Source organism: Calonectris borealis, chromosome 1, assembly GCF_964195595.1.
Source record: "Calonectris borealis chromosome 1, bCalBor7.hap1.2, whole genome shotgun sequence".
Taxonomy (NCBI): domain Eukaryota; kingdom Metazoa; phylum Chordata; class Aves; order Procellariiformes; family Procellariidae; genus Calonectris; species Calonectris borealis.
The window spans coordinates 48,739,776-48,759,349 of record NC_134312.1 but is presented as its reverse complement, the minus strand read 5'-3'; the positions used below and the strand labels follow the sequence as shown (position 1 = coordinate 48,759,349).

Here is a 19,574-nt window from a genome sequence, read left to right as displayed (position 1 = left end):
GGAAGAGCGTTCATAGTAGTATGTCCCAAGGCTCAAATTCTCAACAGGCTGATGCTTAGCATTCATTAAGAATTTAATGAAGGGATGACATTTAACAGACAACCATAAATATGTCAGTATCAGTGAGAATAGAAATTTTACCAAAAGGACTGAAGAGAAAGTTGGCCACTCTAAAGACAACGCATTTTAATTTAGACTTTCAAGATAATTTAAATTGGAAAGAACAGTCTAATCTACTTTTGCACATTGAGCTGCTTAACCACTTTTTGCGAAAGTCTGATATTTAATCTACCTCTCTGTTTCTCTTTTTATCCTCTGACAGCCTAATCACTGTTGGTTGCATTTGACGGTGCCTGAATTTTCAAGGAGTCTACATAACCTTCTGCAGAAATTTTCAGATATTTCAGATATGGCTGATGTTTTAAGCAACTATTCAATCATCAATAATCTCACAAGGATAATTAATGATCTTATGGCATGCCTAGCTTTTGATAAAAATAAGGTAATCTTACACAGAGTTTCTACTTTTAGGCTGAATATTTTTATTTGAACTTTCTGTTGCACAGTAATCGGTAATAGTTTAAAAATGTCCAAAGCTTCATTAGATTTGTTCTCATTTCTATTCCTGTACATCTTAAATCCTACTTTGTTTAGAAATGCACTGAGTACACTATGCTGACGTTGGCTAGTCGTTATCTCCTATTTCAAAGGAAAATGGCTTACAAGGAATTACAGTATATACAATGACCTGTATACAGTTATTTAGGCAGTCAAAAATGTAACCGTCATCTTTAAGATAATTAATTCATTCTGGTCTCTTTGAAACTGGCAGAAATCTTCCTTGTGCATCCCGCTTAAATTATTCATTTTGCTAGTGATCCTAATGTAAATTTAAAGATGGTGTGGTTGAAGCTATTAATATACTCTTAGTATGTATTACAGTGTGTGAAGCTCTGAAAACTTCACCATGGTTTAATGAACTTTTTTATACAAAGACACAGCAAAGACTAGAGGATATCAGGCCATTTCCATGTGTTTCTGGATTCCAACAGCAGCTGGAAGGAGATTCCAGGAGTCTCACTCAAGAGACGTCTGATTCGCTCCTGTGAAAATGACGGGGGGAAAAAAATTAACTTTCTAATCCCTTACCCAGCTCTAACCAGTCTATGAGTAATTAAAAACAAGTTCTATAGTCGAAGGTTTTGTCCCACTGAATAAAATAGGCAAAATCCATCATGTTCTTTAGGGCAAGGATTTCATCTTCCATATACGTTTATTTTTGTCAAGTAAGTCCTTAGCTCTTGTAATTGCACCTTTTTAACATCCAGAAAGAATCAAATGGACTAAAAACATTCAATCTCATTTAGAGTGGCATAACCTTATAGCCTTGTCATATATTGGCATTATATTGCTAAGAGTATTTAGACATTCCCTACCTTTCTGTTTCAAACTGAATTCTGTCCAATCTTCAATGTATCTTTTTTTTTTTTTTTCCCCTATTCTTGTCCTGGTGATTCAAAGCACTCTGCTGGGATGTGGTTGGGGAAGAGGAATTTTATTTTGTAGAATGAAGAAATAAATATCGTGTAATTCAGAGAAACAACTAGCTATAGATTTCCTCAGAGAAGAATGATCTTAGGTCTGGTACTTTCAGCACTAAATATAGAATAATTTTGGAGCCAAAGCTAGGAAGTTTTCCTTAGTACATATTTAACCCATGTTCTTACCACTGTCCTCCTTCTTGGGAGTACAGAGTAACCCCAGGCCAAATTAAACCTGCTGGCATAAGAAACACTTGTTATGAAAGCCAGAGTCAAGTAAAAAGAAAAAAAGAAGATAACCATCAACGATCTTAACATGGACCTCAATCTTGTTGTTTAGTCTGGCATAACACACTTGTCTGTTAGACCTGAGAGTGATTTGGCTTCCTTGTTTATAGTCCTGCTTTTATTTTTAGGTACATTATCAGGGATCTCAGCCTGCTTCTGTGCAGTAGTGTATCCCAGCTATTGTATTCTGTTCCCTGTACTCTTATGACAATAGCTATGATTGTGTTGTGTTCCTGTGTTCAGACTAAAAGGCTCATGTGGAACATTGCAAAGTAATGTGAAATCAAAGTAATTTTTTTAATGAGGGAAATAAAAAAAAAGTCTCTTCATTTTCAGCATAGGATGGGAGACTGCCTTTCATTCCTTGGCAATTTTACACTGGATTAATAATTTATTTCTATTTGCAAAGCTAATTTGAAATCCTCAGATCAGAGGGCTTGTATGTTTTATGAAGATTGTATACAGCAAATTTGATCTTCTGCGGGTTAAAAATTTAAACTATTTTGTGTCATCTTTGGATATTTTTATCATCTGTTGAGGTGCTGAAGAGCATCTCTCTTGACCTTCTTTCAAGCTGAATTCTGTATTTTACCCTAGGATTTTGTAAAAGAAAACGGTCACCTTTATGAAGAAGGTCACTTCATTCCTGAGGATTTTTTTAGGCACTTTAATAGTACCATTGAGGTCTACAAGGAGTTTGCAGACACGTTGGATAAGAATGACTGCATTCTGCCTTCAACAGTAGAAACACCAGAGAATGGTAAGATGGCTCTCATTTGGGGGAACAGAATCTAAGTAGATATAAATGGGTGATTTCCCTTTGATTTCAGAGATGCTAAGGATCTGATGTTGTACCTCCATGTCTCCTTTTTACTGCCAGTTAAAATTACTACCAACACCGAAGCTTGTATTTCTGTTCTAAATTGAGTTCTGTCTGGCAGTAAAACTAGTGCCATCGTTCCTATTGACATCGTTCCTTAATATAATCCAAATAACCTCACAACACTCTGCTCTGTTTCCTTTCATCCCAAATATATCCTGGATCGTCTGTTTACATTGTTCTTCTTATCTTCTATTAATGCACTATTTAATTTTTATAAGGCAGTAAAGGAGCCTAAGATTGCACTACTGAAAGGATATGAAGCTAGGACAAGTTGTAAATTGCAGCAGCCTCGAGTCACCTCCATATTTATCCCACCCCTCCTGAAAAAGGCCATGCTTACTTCATTTAAAAATTTTAACAAGTTCAAGTCAAGCAGTTCATTCTCATCCTTCCAGTAAATGGAGGTTTTGTATTCTCTTTTCTTTTACTCTCTCTAGTGACAGCTATTAACTTTTTAATTAGGGCAACATATCCAGTTGCACAATTACACCAGTAGTAACTAGAAGCAGATCAGTGCCATAACCTAAGAATTTGTTTAAAGCAATTGCTTTTCCAGAATAGCTATTCAGCAGCAGCTCAGTGTGTAGACACATCTGCCTCTTAATAAGACTGCCTTTTTTGGCTTAATCCACTTTATAAACAGCCCTGTAGGCAGATTTTTAAAACAGCCCTATAGCCACATCAGAGTAGCTTTATAGTCCATCATCTTATATAGAGGGAACTGTATTTTAAGTTACATAATGCTGACACACTCATTTTCTATTTAGATTCCAGAGTCGCTGTCACAAAAACATTTTTGTTTCCTCCTGTTGCTGCCAGCTCCCTTAGGAATGACAGCATTGGCAGTAACACTAGCAGTAACAGTAAGTACAAGTGATTGAATTGATATATATGTCTCCATTTTGTACTGGTAGCTGGTTGTTATGAGAGCTCAGAGGAAAAGAATGTCATTAATTGTGCAAATTAATGGGAAGTTACTTGTGCCTGATGGTGTGCCATGTGTTTCTCAGCTGTCATACCGAAATGCAATGAACTTATCTAATCAAAATTTAGAGATGCTATCAAGTTACAATTATGTGACAGCTCTCTACAACTTGGAGAGGGCAGGTCTCTTCGTTTTGGCTGTCGTGAGGTCTCACTAGTCAGATGGCCTCAGCAAACTTGGCTGTCCCAGACTCCTCATTTTAACTCTCAGAAAAGGAAGTTCCTCCAAACGAACAGAATAGCTGTCCTAAATCGAGCCCAGGGTACTCACATGGACAAAGAGGTTGCCTGTACATTGCATTTTGACAGTATGTCAATCCCAAGCTTGACACCAAACCTGAAGACAGTCCCCATGTTTGCTTGCCGTAGTCACAGTAGGGCCAGCTCCACAGTCAGTGTGCTTTCAGTTGAGGTCAAGGACAAAGTCAGTACACTTTTGGCAGGCTGTAATCTTCTCTCTGGCATGGCCGTCTCCGTGTTTCTCATCTGTCTTGGTCAGTGTATTATATGACCGGTCACTGACAGATAAGAGAGCCCAGAATTTTGCTGTAAGAGCCTCAACATTACCCGTCACAAGGTCAGAAGGGGTATAGGAATCTGAGGTGAAGAGAAACAGCAAGGTTTCAGTGGCTTTTATTGAGACCATGTACAACAAGGTGAATACTCTCTTGAGCTTTCCATGTGAACAAAAGAAAGGGATTTTCCTTAGGGGTTCCTGAAGTGGTGTTTAAAGTTTCAACATGTTGTTGTTTCCCTTGTTCCTGTTTCCCAAGCGCATCAGGATGGCAATGTGTATCTCTCTTACAATTTCCCCCGTTCACTTCACAAGCATCTATGTTATCTAAATGTGTGATGATGAAGCGTGTGGCTGGTACTCCTTGTGCTTAAGAAAACATGGGCAAGGAGGCAGCCTGGTGGGCACAATGGTAACTCCTGATGGTGGGACAGATACTACCAAGATTAAGTTTCTTTTCATGCTCCTTCTTTTGGGAATATGTAATCCAGTTGTTCTCTGTGGTTTTATCACCGTGCATGCTACCTCTTAATTGGCTCACAGCTGCTGTCAGATTTGAAGCCCTTCCTGATTGCTTTCTAATTAAAAGAAGGTCTTAAGTCATCATTCCCCAGAAGCCTTTGAGTAGAAGGTTGAAACAAAAACCACCTTTGACTACTGGCTGCCAGCCTGCCTCTCTGGAAAGGAGAAGTCTCGCTGCCATAAATTCCTCGCCAAGAGGTCACAGAGCTGGCTGCAAATAACCTGATGAGCCCAGGGCCAATTATGAGGCACCAGGAGAGGGCTAAAGAGCGCATACCTGTCTCTCTCAGGTCTGAACATGTGATAATTTTTGTTGTCACTGCTAGAGGAAGAATATTCAGCTGCAGCCTGAAGCAATGGGAATGGATCAAGGAGCCAAACGAAAGACAGATAGATTACAGGGGCAGTTCAGGGGAGAGGAGTTTGACCCAGTACAGTAACAGGAGGGATGCCGGGCAGCACAGCGGAGCGTGGCCCCTCTGTCTGTACTGTGGAGGGGAGTACAGAAGCAGGTTTATTAATCTTGTTTTATAACTAGAACTGATAATCAAGTAGGAAAAAAGCCTAATTAAAATAGTGCAGTAAGTCAAAGAAATCGCTTGGCTGGCCATATGCTGTACAGGTGTGTTTTAACTGATTATCATTCTCTTAAGCAATTTATTGGAAAATTGGATATCTGTTAACAGCCTTATGTAGAAATGACATGAGGACTGCATGTCTGGGGCTGGGGACAGTTTGAACTCGTAATCAGATTAAATTACATTATCTTGGACATCATTGGATGCTGACTGGTTACACTTTAGTTATTTGTTTGGAGTTTTTTGCAGGGAGGGACCTGTAGCATCTTTATTGACATCTCTGCCTTACTCCCTGAAAATGGTCTTCAGTACTAATTTTAGTTTTGTCTTGGCTTTATTGCTGAGTAAGTTTTCTTTTTTACTTAATCCCTACCTTCTTGGAAGGAACAACAATGAATAAACCTTATTACTTCCCACGTGAAAGCTCCCCAGCACAGGGGACCCTGTCTGCTGGCTTCAGTACTGTTCTCAGAACAGCACCACTAGATTCAAATTTCAAAAAGGAAAACATTTGGAGAAGAGGAGAAACCTGAAAAAAGCATCTCCAGACACAAACTACTCCAATTTTTTTTTTTAAATGACCCTCTCTAATTTTAAACAGTTTTAAATTGAGTTATTTAAAATTAATGGTTTCTAGACCATTTAGAAGCATTCACTGTTTGCAAAAGAACCCCTCCAGATTAATAATAAATTTTGAATCTATTAATAAAGTCTGTGTAGTCAGATAACTTGAACTGCTCTTAATTCTAAATTGATCTTAGACAAACCTGAAGTGCATCATCTAATAAAACCCTTTGTGAAATAATTATCATAGAAATTGTATATAATATAAATTAGGCTAAGTTGCGTTTTTTTTCATGTTGTTGCTACATTTGTTGAAAGAGTGATATTTCATTACTTCATTGCTACTACACAACAATAAAATTAAGCTATTATAATAGAGTAGAATCTTGACTAAATCTACACCAAAAATCTTACCCCAGCTATGTGTAAAATGGAACAATTATCCTGTTCTAACTTTTTTTGAATGGCAATAGTGCTGTTTTCATCCTTGTAATATTGAATGTAGATCTGTGGCGTGTTCTTACTCCATCTTTTCCCCTGTAAAATTCTCAAAACAACCCCCCCAATTTATTTAGGCCGGTTTGTTTTCTTCTCTTTGTGTTACATGACTGTAGTCCAATTTAAATTCCAATTAACTGTTTAAGTCCCAGTCTCACTGATATTTCTCTGGATCATTATACCGTGCATAGTCTAGAGAATACAGATGAGATGGTTCCTATGTAAAGAACAAGTGTCAGGATAAGAAGTCTTGAGGCCTGATCTCTTCTTTCAGTAGTTGAACCAAACAATAAATAGTAGTCTTTTTTTTTACCATCAGAGGAATCTCATGTTGCTCTGATTAAAGCTTGAACTTACTGGCTGTTACTAACACTTCTCACTCAATTTAGTGCCATGGTATTATTTATGGAAATAATTAATTATTTTCATAGAAAATTCAGTGTTGCTTTCTTCCATTTTTGCCTATAATTTCCTCACAATAATTTAGCTCTATTATTCAATACTGAACAGCTCAAAGAACATGTAAACACAGAGATCTCTATGACTGTTTTTAGGAAGAAGATCTACTTTTATAATTAAGCAAAGAATACCATAGTTTAATTCAGTAATTGCACAACAATTTGAAAATGTTCACCCATGGCTTAATGCAATTGGTGTTGCCTTCTGTGCCTTTGTTCCTTTGTTCCAACTTTATAGTTAATGGAAAACCCTAATGAACAGGTGAGAGCTGCTCTGCATTTTTATAGATAAGATCTTGTGGTAATTGTGTTGGAGCTGAGCAGAGCTAAACTGAAAATTCCTTTGAGACATATATGGCAAAAAAATCGAGCCAGTGCTTTGAATCATAATTGGTTGCTAAACCTACACACATGGCTCAAGGTGGAGAGCAGCTCAATAACTTCATTGTGTAACTGAGTGGCTTTTAATGTAAATATATTTTGTTCACAGCTTAATATCCCAATGCCTGTGAAGACTATACATAAACCTTCATCAGATGAGCTCACTTCCTAAGGGTTTCTTCCATAACAGAGTGAGAGCTCTGAGAGGTGCTGGCCTGCTTCCACTCCTCTTTTGCACCTTGCTGGATAGAGTCTATTTTAAGTGAAAAATATACTAACTGCAAAGCCATCAGTTCCTCTGGCATTGTCCAAGCAGTTCACAGAGTTACCGATACACCTGATCCCTCCTATTCCTTCTCCTACTCTGCCTTTACAACTGCTGGGAGTGGGAATCTTTCTGTGTAGAGCTCTAGAGTTTCTAACAGAGGAAAAGGTCCTTATGGAAGGAATAAAAACCTATTGGCAGCCGGCTTGCTTTCCTTATGTCCCTTTTCTTCATTAGGACATAGGTCCCTGGGAAGTTCTCCAGACTGAAAATTCTCCAACCTGTTCTGTTTTACATGCTACTATAAATAAAAGGCACGTGAAGAAACCTGCCATGACTCATGTCATTCTCTCCAGATCTTTCAAGAGACTGGACTTGAAAGTGAAATTAAATAATCTATTGTTGTTTGCTTTTTAAGGTAGATATGGGTTACTTAACTTTCAAATTAATTCATACACTATCAAGTTATGAAAAAAAATCTGTTGTCATTTTTCAAAGGTAGGCTGGAGAGGGTGTCACAATTTGACTGTATTTAGGCTCTGTCCCTGGGTTGCAGGTCCCCACATGAAAGCTAATTTTGAATTCCTTTCAGTTTTCCACAGATGCTGAAGAAAGCATCTGCATCGGAGATATCTTCTCAGAAATCAGATTTTTCCACTTTTAGATACCTCATTGTAAAGGGTTGTCTTCTGTTGTCTAAGACTCTCTAAAGTTTGTGAAAAATAATGGTAAAAATGAGATCTTCAGGCTGGCTCTACCCCACTTGATTTTGTCCAGATTTCTTGCAAGTCAGTTCTGCAAGCAAACCTCCTCTATGCCTAGTCTGGGACGGACAGTTTGAGAAAAGATACGCCCCTCCAGTTAATTTCTGCTCTTGGTTTAAATGTCCAAGCAGACAGAGGCTGACTAAGCTGATGTTCACCTCTGTAGAACTTTGTGTGCTATCTTTCCCTTCTCCTCTGTAGACAGATTTCTTTCACGGTAAGCTAGCATTGGTTCTGCTTGACCGATGTTTCCTTTTAGTGTGCTGAGTCTACCTTATGTAAGTAAAATTCAAGCCCCTATAGTCAGAACCTAGAGTTTGTAAACAGTGTGTGAGATACAGGGATATAGGTAATATATAAGTATATGAGATACAGACTTTTTGTTATCTTACCTTTTATTTCTGTCTAGAAAACACAGCTGAATTTCAGAGATAAAAAGAACATTTGTGTAAAAACTTGCAAAATGTCAACCAGAAAATCTCAGAGAGTTAAAAATAAGTTGCTAGTTAATTATGAGAATGCTCCTTTCTAAACTAAAGTGTTTTCTTAGAGGCTGTTTAATAATGTACTAAATGCACATTGCTTGACCCAGTATATCATACCGTACGTGTTAGACATTTGCTGTTTGCATGAGTCACACAAATTTCTAGAGCTATCAGTCCATTTTCATTTCTGTATCTAATCATCTACACTTTTCCAGTGCTTACAGTTTGGTTCTTTTCCTGTAATCTGACAATACACCCACCATTCGAGCTGCAAACACCAAATCTTGAAATGAACCAAAACGGGGTGGATGGTGCCTAAGTTAGCAGTCCCCTGTGGCTCGCTTTGCATTTCAGAAGGTGGATCCCAGGGTGACTCCATAGGACTTTTCACATCCTGCTCTTGATTAAATAACTGGAGGGCCACATTTTAGTCTCAGCATGCCTACAGCTCCCTGTGAAGGGAATGGAATTGCTTGTGTACATAAAAGACTAGGATTGGGGCTCTCCCGTATAAAATGTAAAAAACTATCAAGAAATGGTAGCAACAAAATAATACACAGCTAGACTTCAAGGTACAAGGGTTTGATCTTACTGAAGTCAGCGGACCTTTCTAGACAGACATTGGAAGTGAAGTCAGGCTTATTTTGTTAAATTAACCTCCCTCGAGAGGCCTCATGTTGGTCGTTGATTAGTGGCAAGGCAAAGTGTCTATCTGCAGTCTGTGGGACGTGTCTTATGGAACTTGAGCAAATGCACAAAGTGACAGATACATTCTCTTCCAAAGAATTATTTTGTGTTACAAAGACAGACCTTTAAAAATTGATGATAAACCCGAAACTTTGAAGTGCGGGAAAGAGAATATTCTCTACAAATGACAAAAAGAGAATTAGTGTTGGAACTAATCAACACAGCTGTTTCAGAAATGAGAGGAGCGTCCTTGTGGTCAAAAATTTCCTGTGAGATTTTGTATGAAGTGCACCTCATGTACATAGCACTTTGAAGTATGTGTTCTGCTATTTAAGATGCTGTTATGTAGGTGGTGCATAAAAGTCCTCTTGCTAATAGAGTTGCCCTGAAGACAGTTTTCTGCTATAAATCTGTCTTCACTAATGAGAACATCTGTAATTACAGAAGAGGCACTTGGCTTCATTAGCAGCTCCAGCCTGCAAGGGATCAGCATAGCACTGACGTCGTTGCTGTCTCTTCTTATTGGCTTTATTTTGGGAGCCATATACTGGAAGGTAAGGAGTATTATGTTTAATTGTTTACATAGTGATACGACATTTCTTAGCTATGGGGAGGCAGGAAGAACAGAACCATTCTGCATTTGAAAGCAAGAGACATCTCTTTTGATCTTTACTGAACTGTGACATGCAAATGTAAATCTACGTTGTCAAATTCTTGAATTCCACCACCAAAGTGCAAATCCTGTCTTATCAGCGTGATAGCTGTCTAATTGGAAATTAAAAACACGGGATTCCCCCAATTTCCCAGCTGTTCTATTATATCTTGAGAAGAGGATTCTTTTGCTTTTGCCCCTTGTGCCCCTGCCTACGATACAAAGGCTTTGATAGTAAAATTATACCAGTAGCAGATGTATGTTAGAGGACAAGATTTGACCTACATTTTGCAAGATTACTTTGATATTGAAAATCTGAAGCAAACTGAAACATACAACAACAATTGTTTAGGGAGTTGTTAAAGAAAGCTTTAGAACATTTATATTTAATGCATTTTTTTCCTAGAAAACACATCCCAAATCCAGACCAGAAAGTGATGAAACTACACAGTGTCATGACTGTCAAGAGGAAAATGAGATAAGGTATATTGTTTTACTTTATATGCATACATACAAATGTAAGTTGATCTTTGAGACTACTTCCTGAAGGTTTCTCTCTAGCTCTAAGACAAACACAAAAAAACCCAAACATAGGGTCTTGCTATAGAGGCAAAATGTGTGCTTAGGGTGTGTCCTTTAAAGAAGCTCCTAGTTTAAATATAAAAATTGACATGGAGGAGATTTCTGTACACAAAATTTTATTAACAGGACATTACCTTTACTTTATCTGCCCTTATTCCCACTGTGAGAAAGGATTGCTGAGACCTATAGGGGAAGCAACAAAAAAAAGTGAATTTTGTCATTTGCTGTGTGGTGTAAAGCTAGGTTGATATTATGTAAAGAAATAGAAAACAGTATCTTCTTGGCTGTGCTTCTAAATCCTTTTAAATATTTTTTACATTAACATTTTTTATGTTCTTTCAGTTTTTTACATTCCCCGGGGTATGTGTATATAAGCATCTATGTTTTGGGGGGTTTTTTAATGTTCATGGAAAGCTACTGAGAACTCATTCAAATCATAACAACTTCATAAGGTCATCCTGAAATGATTCACGGCTCTATTCACACTTAAACACTGCTTTATCTGATTTTTAAACAGAAAAAATTCTGTGTAACTCAATCAATCAAATATACCTTGGAAATAACAGTTGAAGACATTCAAAGTGGCTTAGACATGACTTGGGCAAAGAAATCGGTGAAATTCAGAAAAGGAGTTAGGGATATTTTAAGTTAGAATAGATCACGCTAAAGCATTTTGAGAGTATTATTTAACCTCATATTTCAGGGTGTTTGGTCAAATTTTAACCATGAGGGATTAAGGGAAAAAACTGATGCAGATGGCAGAAGGACACATCTTACCCTGTAGGCTTCTCACACTGTGTGAAATGCCTGGTGCTGCCCGCTGTTGAAGGCAGGAATGGGCGAGGTTCTGATCTAGCCTTTTTGGTCACAGGAGCAGAAATTTTCAGTGTTTGAACTTTCTAGAATAATACATTTTTATAACGAATTTTCTTCAGGTACAGTACGTAGAATGGAAGACTGTGTATTCACCAAGTATATTAGCTGCCACAAATAACTCGTCCTGCACCTCATCCTCACAGGTATTAAAACTTGTGAAATGAAACGTGCATCTTCCTTTTAACTTCACAGGAAATATAAAACATTGCTTTATAGGTGGAAAGGAGGAATGAGGAAACAGAACAATTAGTTAAATGCAAGAAATGGCCTTAGCAGGAAATTTAAATAGGTTACATTCTCCATCAGATGTCTTCTTAAATCTATGGCATATGGTTTTTTCCGCCCTCTTCCCTGAGAAACCTGTAATATTCCTCTGTATCTAGGAAGACCTATTAGCAAACATAAATTCTAATACTTTGGGTTCCCTTCTATTACATGTAAATGTTTTTATTGTAACTAACTGATAAAACCTTCGTTCTATTTCCTTGAAACACTAGCATTGTAGTAATAAAGTACCTTTCTTTTTTCAGTATGTTGCAGCAAAAAGAAAAAGAACATCTACAAGTGTAGCTGTTGCTTTTTCTCCCTCAACACTGTTACTGTTTCGTGTACTGGTAAGTTGTCACGGTTGAGAGTCTTACCATAGGCTTAATAACTTTTGGCTGCTGAAATGTAAAGTGATTCAGAGTGCATTTTGGGAAAAAAATAAAATAAAACAAAACTTGTTATCACTAGGCTTCGTTTGTACCTAAGATCTTTATCTGCTAATGTAATTAATCCTGTATCATTAATTTAGTCATTTGACTTTTAACCTGAATGTTACAAAATGAAATATGCCGGAATTCCAAAATTAAGGACAGCTACTGCTTCTCCTTTTTGGCATGAGAGCCAATACGGAGAAGTCTTCAGCTGTTGTTCTACATCTTTTCAAAGCAGCGTGACCTAAAAAACACAATCCTTAAACTAGCGGGTGAGTGTAGGAGAACAGGCCAAGCAGAGCAGAGCTTCTATTAATTGTTGTTTATTCAGCACAGTTTGCAGGCTCTATAGCCTTATCAGAGACATCATTCTTGCTTTAGTATGTAAGAGTGAGCAGCAAAGGTGAGTGAACTTTCTCGGCCCCAGCTGTCCTCTGCAGAACGGTGCATGTCTCTGGCAAGGGGCTTCTTACTGCAGGAGTTGTGCTGTACTTAACCCACGGCATCTCTGGCAAGGGTCTGGAAGATTCAGGCAGCGCTGAATGCTTCATTTTATTGCGTGGGTGGAAGGAGCAGTGTAAGAGTATTACAGGCAATCCAGGTTTTACAGTTTATCCTGTAGCAGTCACTCTCAGGTGTATTCCAGAGTGTTCGTGGTGTTCTAGTTAGCTACAACTTGAGAGATTTCCTGTCTCTTTAACTGCTTTGTTCTAACATCTGCTCACTGAGAAGGGAAATCATCACTGCATTGGACAAGTCATTTGAGTTTTCAGCAAATGTAAACTCAGTTTGATATTGGCTTGTCCAGATGACTTCAAAAGGAAGTTTGCTGCCAGAGATTGCCAGATACCAAAATGAACAAACATAACAGTTCTGTAAAACTATGAGAGTTGTTTCATCACTGTAGATGACATCAATGAGCTTTTGCAGGCAAGTGTGTTCTTGGACCAGGAAAGTACATCTTATAACAGTTTCAGAATAAAGGAATGTCTATGCAAGTGTTGTTGAATTTATCTATTTCCAAAATTATAAGAAAAAATGCCTATGCTATATGTCTGTGGGAAGCTCTACTGTATAGTAGTACAGGGAGGAAAACTAAATAGCAAAATTATAATTTCTGTTTTTCTCCTCAGGCAGGTAACAGTTCCATGTTCGCTTCATAAATGAAGCAGCTTTAAGCACATTCGTATTCCTTCTGGAGTGACAGACTGAGTCTGCATCTGTTGTTGCTGCCCATGACTCCATAGACATGATATAGAAATGAGGACAATTTGTGTTTGTTACTGTGAAACCAACACTGAATTGAACAACGACAAGAAGAGTGTGCACTTAGCAGGACTATATCTCATGTGAATATCTACCTTGTGTGGCGTTTGGGGATTTTTAATTGCATTAATACTTGCAGCTGACTCTGGCAAACAAAGTACATGTCCTGAACAAAACACATCTTTCAAATGCCTCCAACTATGTGTAATCATTGAAAGTCATAAATACCTTTGCATCCTTAATTTAAGTTCTGTGTCCTCTACCTTACCTTGGTGTCTTCAGATGGAGTCCTCTGAACTGACAGAAAATGCAGAAGTGGATACAGATAACATACTCTTCAATATTGTATATAAAACTTGAAAGCAAAGTCATGCTATGGACCCATGTTCTAGCCTTTTACTTACAAGGAGCTGTGTTTATGCCTGGCAAAGGTCATGCGTACAGCAACATGTGGTCTCTGTTGGGTGCCAGGTGGCTGGCTGGCCACCCCAGAAGGCCTCAAGAATTCATCAGCATTGGTGGTTTCTGTTCAGGAGAAGGAAATCCTGGATGAAGACAAAGTAAAAAGGAGGTGAAGGTACCTCATGGAGCTTCGAAGCATTAAGAGTAACTGCTGGGTATGTGAACACTAGTGAATTTCCAGCCATGCCAAGGGAAGGGAAAGTAAAGAGTCTGAATTGCGTTCAAACATCAGAATAAAGACAAACCCATGAAATGCATTTTAAATGCTGAAGATGCATGCCGTTGATACATTGTCTTTAAATGTATAGCATAGAAAATCTGAAAGATCCTGAGAGTGTATGTAGCTTTTACTTACATCAGCTGTAATTAATGTTTCCATTGTGTTTTAAATGATTAGTAAGCTTTAATATCCTGGCATTCTCCACTCTTAAAGTTAATTCTCTCTAAACAAAAGAGGAAGGCTTTATTTCCCAGTTGTCTTCTGCATCTGTTGTTGTTATAGCATCCATGGAATCTGTACAGGACTGATGTATGGACATGCATTTTCAAGTAAATGCTAAAAATACCATGGTAAAAGTTACAAGTGTAGTTGTATATCTTTTCATCCCGGCTCTTTCAAGATAATGGGTATGAATTATTTATCTGTATTAGGGGTTTGTACTTCAGAAGGTAAAGGTGGCTCACTTCAGATAACAAACTGTCGTCTGTCATCAAACTGACTAGGTCAGCAAGAGTTTTAGTTTAAGTAACTTGAAAAGTTTAAAAAAAAAACCAACCACCCTTTTAATGTTTTGCATAAGTTTGGTGTTCTCTTTAAAGTATATTGTTACTTAATTTTTTAAGAATTCTTGTGGAAATTTTAATCACCTGCTGAATTTTCTGAGAACCATGCATAAAAAGAATATGACATACATATAATATATACGTGTGTGTGCGTGTGTGTGTGTGTGTGTATTATTGGTAAAACTGATTCATCTTTCATACTTACCAAAAAGAAAAAACCTCAAAACCTTACTATGTTTGATGACAGAGATTATGTGTGCATATAGTCACTCTGCATGGAATTTTGACCCTACTGAGATCAATGTAAAATTTTCTCATGAATTCACCGATACAAGATTTTGATCATAGGGAACTACTTTTTATTTATACTGAGGCCTTTTTGCACTTCCTGGATGTCAGAAAAGGGTCCTCAAGTCCTTCCCAGCTGATATAAATTAGCATAGTTCCATTAACATTAACAGAGCTTTGGGCTTTCCATCATCTGAGGAACTTCTCTTAGGTTAGATCAAAAGAAGCTTAATGTGAGAATTAGGCCTTCATTTTTGTTCAGAAGATGCTGGAGCACTCACCACTTAATAAGAAATAACCAAGGTTGCTCATCGCTTCTAAAAAGCAAGTGCATTGCAAATTTTAGCTCTGGAAAAATCAAACAACAGAATTCCCCATCTGCAGCTCAGTCTCATTTGACATTGTGTAATTCTTTACCCACAAGGCGCTCAGATTTTGTGTTTCAAACTTATTTAAGAGTTACCCTGAGAGAAATATCAGCATGACCTAATTGATGGGAAATTTGCACCTTATTGGTAATGCGGAAAACAACTGCATATTGATTTTGACAGAGCAGAACAGTATCCACAGTAAATGGAAGCAATTATCCTTAGGCATTTTACAAAAACCTTGAATACTTCATGTTGCTGTACAATACATTCTCAAAGCAAGCTTATGCATTTGAAGTTTTACAGTCTTTTTCTTAGATTCAGTTAAATAAAAATCTTGTATTTATTAATGTTCTTTGTTCATAGGAATGTTAGTTTTCCTAAATGCATTTTTTCCAGAAAATCAAATACACAATAATGCTGCACATTGGTGTGCCCCAAATTATATACTTTGATATTCAAAATGCATGATGTTTTAGGCTCCTTAGTCTACTGTTCAATACTAAAGAAAATATCAGTTGTAAATTGAAACATACATTAAACCCAGATAGACTGCTGCAAAATGTTCACCTTCCAAGAGTAACATCTTAAAATAGTAGCTAAGTCACTTTCAAATAATGTCAGATACTTTAATCTCTTCCGTGGAGCAAGGCAAATTTAAGGCTACATGAGAACAGAAAGAAAATTCATGTATAAACCTTCCAACTTCACATCACAAACCTTGTTCTTTGAATATGCACCAAAGTAGTACGACACATGGAGTAGCAGAACTGTTGTTGGAGCTCATGGTTTTCCTGTTCTTCCCACGCCCTTTTGAGAGATCTGAACAAAACATTGGGTGTTCTCAATCATTTTGCAAAGCAGAAGGACACTTCTAGACATTCGTGGATACAGCGGATGGCATGGCACTTGGAAATTTGGTTGTGAAATTATTTGAAAATTTCTGTGCCCAGTTTGTTTACCCATTGAGGAGGCCCTTACTTCAGATATAGTGAAATTTTGAAAGACTACTGACTTGTGAGACATCTTTGAAATGAATGGAAAGAGTAAGTTACTGTTCAGTGGGAGTAGTAATGGCAGAAATAGTCCTTTAATTGCTTCTTTATCCAGTTGTAAGCTATCTAACTTTTGAAGAGTTATCAGTTTTCCAGTCTTCTTTTTGGGTAGACACAGCCCATGCATTAACACAGTTAGAAAATGAACGCCCTTTCTCTTAAAATGAAATTGGAGAAAAGCGAGTGTTGTATTTTTTATATAAAAGTCAACCAAATTTCGTTTTTAGTTATCTGTGGTTTTGTGAGAAACTAACATTTTTAGATTTCCTTTGGAGTAGTTGAACTTTGCATGCAATTAATAGTGGCCTTGTGAGCATAAAAAGCAGGTAGTGATATACTGAGTAACTCAATGTGTTACTTTAGATGTGTGTTTACTTGAATAAATTAATGGTACTTATTTCATCACAAGGTCATTTTATAAGTAAGCTTATAAGTAAGCTTATAAAATGTGCTATACTATGGAGTATGTGTACAACCTGCACATTTTTTAGATTCTGATCCTCACCAGCTGTTTTCTCTGTTGCTCTCTCTTTGTAAAACACTAAAACTGTTCAGTACACACAATTCAACTATTAAATTGAAAAGCTAACAGTATACATAAAACACAGATATTTTGAGTTAGATTTACATTTAAGAATTATCAACATTCTTCAATTCAGGAATCTGATTCAACTGTCTATTAGATGCAGATCTACAGTAATGGTGGCATGTTGCTATTATGTTATGAAATTGATGGAACGCGGAAACTTCAGACTCTTTAGTGATAGAGACACAGATGTTTGCTGGTTGTATCATGGGCAAATTCATTTATTTCAATGTAAATGTCAGCACAGTCTTGCATAGTAACATTCTGACTGAAGGTAATCAACAAAGTTTATAAAATGTGATGTGTATGTATATATGTGTCCTCTTAAAGATAGATGTTTTCCCTGATCCTTTTTTATACCAGTTCAAATTTGGAATTTACATTATATACATATACTTTATTGTTCTAAATAAAGATATTATGCACTGCCAACTAATTAGTATATTGCTTTCTGTCAGTCCCATTTAAGACCTTTTTTTAAGTCCTGTCATCTCCTGGAAGAATTTTCTGCCAGAATGTATGCTACTAGGTGTAAACTCCTTCATAATACATTTCATTTCTTAATCATGCATTTTAACATGTCCTCATTATCAGCCTCTGGTGCTGATCCATACAGTATCTGTGATTATGAAAATTATCCCAACTTCAGAATTAACTAACTCCTTCATGAGCTTAAATTTTTTTTGTGACCTGCTTTAGACAGTTTTTCACATCCCATTCTTATTAACCAGATAATGGGATTTTATTTTAATTTACCATTAAAAAGTCTGAATGTTGTTGATGCACTTCTTTTGCGGTAAGTGGCATTTACCAATTCAAAAATTTATTACAAATAACAGGGTTTTCCAGCTGAGACCAGAGCTTATCCCGTAAGGATGGCATCCCGCCTTTCAGGTTTCAGCAGTTTATTGTGGCTTTTCAGTAAGAAGCCAAGGACAGGGGATGAGGTTGGAAGGAAAAACTGAGCTGCTCAGGGAGCTGTGGCACCTCTCCCCTCTTGAGAGCCCATGAAAGGACTCCAGCCTAAGAAGAAGAGAGAAACCTGCTGAGGCTTTCAACCTACCTCAGGGAGAGGTAAGGAGCCTTGGAAGAAAGAGAAGTGAAGCTGCAGTAGGCAGATATAGGGGGTTTACGAATAGGAGTGAGGTATAAACAGGACTGATGAGAAAGAGCAGAGAGCAGGGTAAATGGGCTGGGAGACAGTGGAACAGGATTTGGGGATGGCAGAATTTGGGCGCAGACAAGAATGAGAGCTGTGGCTGTTGGTCTGGATACAGCAAGAAGTGCAGAGCTGATGGGCTTGAAGAAGGCCATGGAGCAGCCGGGCTCTGCACTGATGGTGTAGCAGAAGTCATGGCCATGGAGCAGCACTGGTGGCTCAGGAGGGTCTCGGGTACGATGGGCACTCAGTCCTGCTAGGGCTAGGTGAGCACCATGAAGCTGCAGAGGCTGGAGATAAGCGTACTTCATGAGAAAAGCAGCATTAATGTAACAAAAAGGAGGCAGACTTGACCTGGAAGTTCAGGAAGGCAGAATTAACAGGAGAGTACCTGGGAATGAGAAGTGAGAGCTCTCAGCTAACAAAACAGCTCTCGCTGAAGTCAGGAGCTGGTAATTGTAACATACGTAGATGGAGTAAAGGGTAAGAGTGAAAGTCTGGGAAAACAGATGTAACTCTTCAGCCAAAGAGACACCAACATAACGTTTTTGGTAGTCTGACTTACAGTTTTTGGTGCCTTATGCAATGCTGGCTAACTACTCCCCCCCCACCACCACCACTTAATCTGAACCCTGGAGACTTAAATGTGTAAAGGGATCAATAGAAATATTTACCTTCAGTTTTCCAATTTCAGTGTCTCCAAAACAAGGAATACAAACATCTCGTTCAGTGGACAAAACCAAAGGCAGTCTTTGTCCAAAGCATGGAGAGCATTAATCATGGCATTTTCCTACTTCTGTCAAGCAGAAAAACAATGCTTATTATAATAAGTTACTATTTCTTGATAGCAACACATCTGAACAGCCTAACACTTCCATGAGATGACAGTATTTTAAATCAGCTGGATATGTGCCCACTCCATATACACTCCATGTTACACTCCAGTGTAGTTTTATTCCACGGTAACAAATGTGCGTTACTAAACATATTTTTGCCCAAAGTTTCTGAATGGTAATACGTAAGATTTTTTTGGTTTTAATGAGACGGGTTGTTTCAGGATTTCACACTACATTAACAACTTATAGAACCACTTCGTTACTACTCTTCGTGTAGCCCTTGATGATAGACTTTCTTCCAAAGTTCAAACTTTTCTAAAAGCGATTAAGTTTCCCAATAACTACACTGAAGCATGTGCTAACACAATCAAGTTTCATGTTGTTATATGCTTAAAGGGAATCATTATGTGCTGGTGTGCAGTAGAAAATAAGGCTAAATTAAAGCAGACTGCCAAAATTGTGAAGAGTGAGAGAATGGAAGTTTAGCTCTCTTTTTCCTCCACCATATCCTGAGGAAAGTTATTTCAACACGTAACAGGAAAAATCCCAAA

At 37.7% G+C, this 19,574-nt stretch overlaps 1 protein-coding gene across 1 annotated transcript in view; it reads left to right on the top strand.

Moving 5' to 3' along the window:
- Nucleotides 1–17,458, top strand: part of KITLG (KIT ligand) — a 51,597-nt gene extending 34,139 nt beyond the window's left edge. Inside the window, exons 5-11 of the mRNA XM_075140590.1 lie at nt 323–502; nt 2,427–2,589; nt 3,480–3,575; nt 9,857–9,966; nt 10,471–10,547; nt 12,053–12,136; nt 13,354–17,458. Coding sequence (XP_074996691.1) covers nt 323–502; nt 2,427–2,589; nt 3,480–3,575; nt 9,857–9,966; nt 10,471–10,547; nt 12,053–12,092 — 666 coding nt within the window. The 3' untranslated portion in view covers nt 12,093–12,136; nt 13,354–17,458. The remainder of the gene's footprint in view (nt 1–322; nt 503–2,426; nt 2,590–3,479; nt 3,576–9,856; nt 9,967–10,470; nt 10,548–12,052; nt 12,137–13,353) is intronic.
- Nucleotides 17,459–19,574: the final 2,116 nt, after the last annotated feature.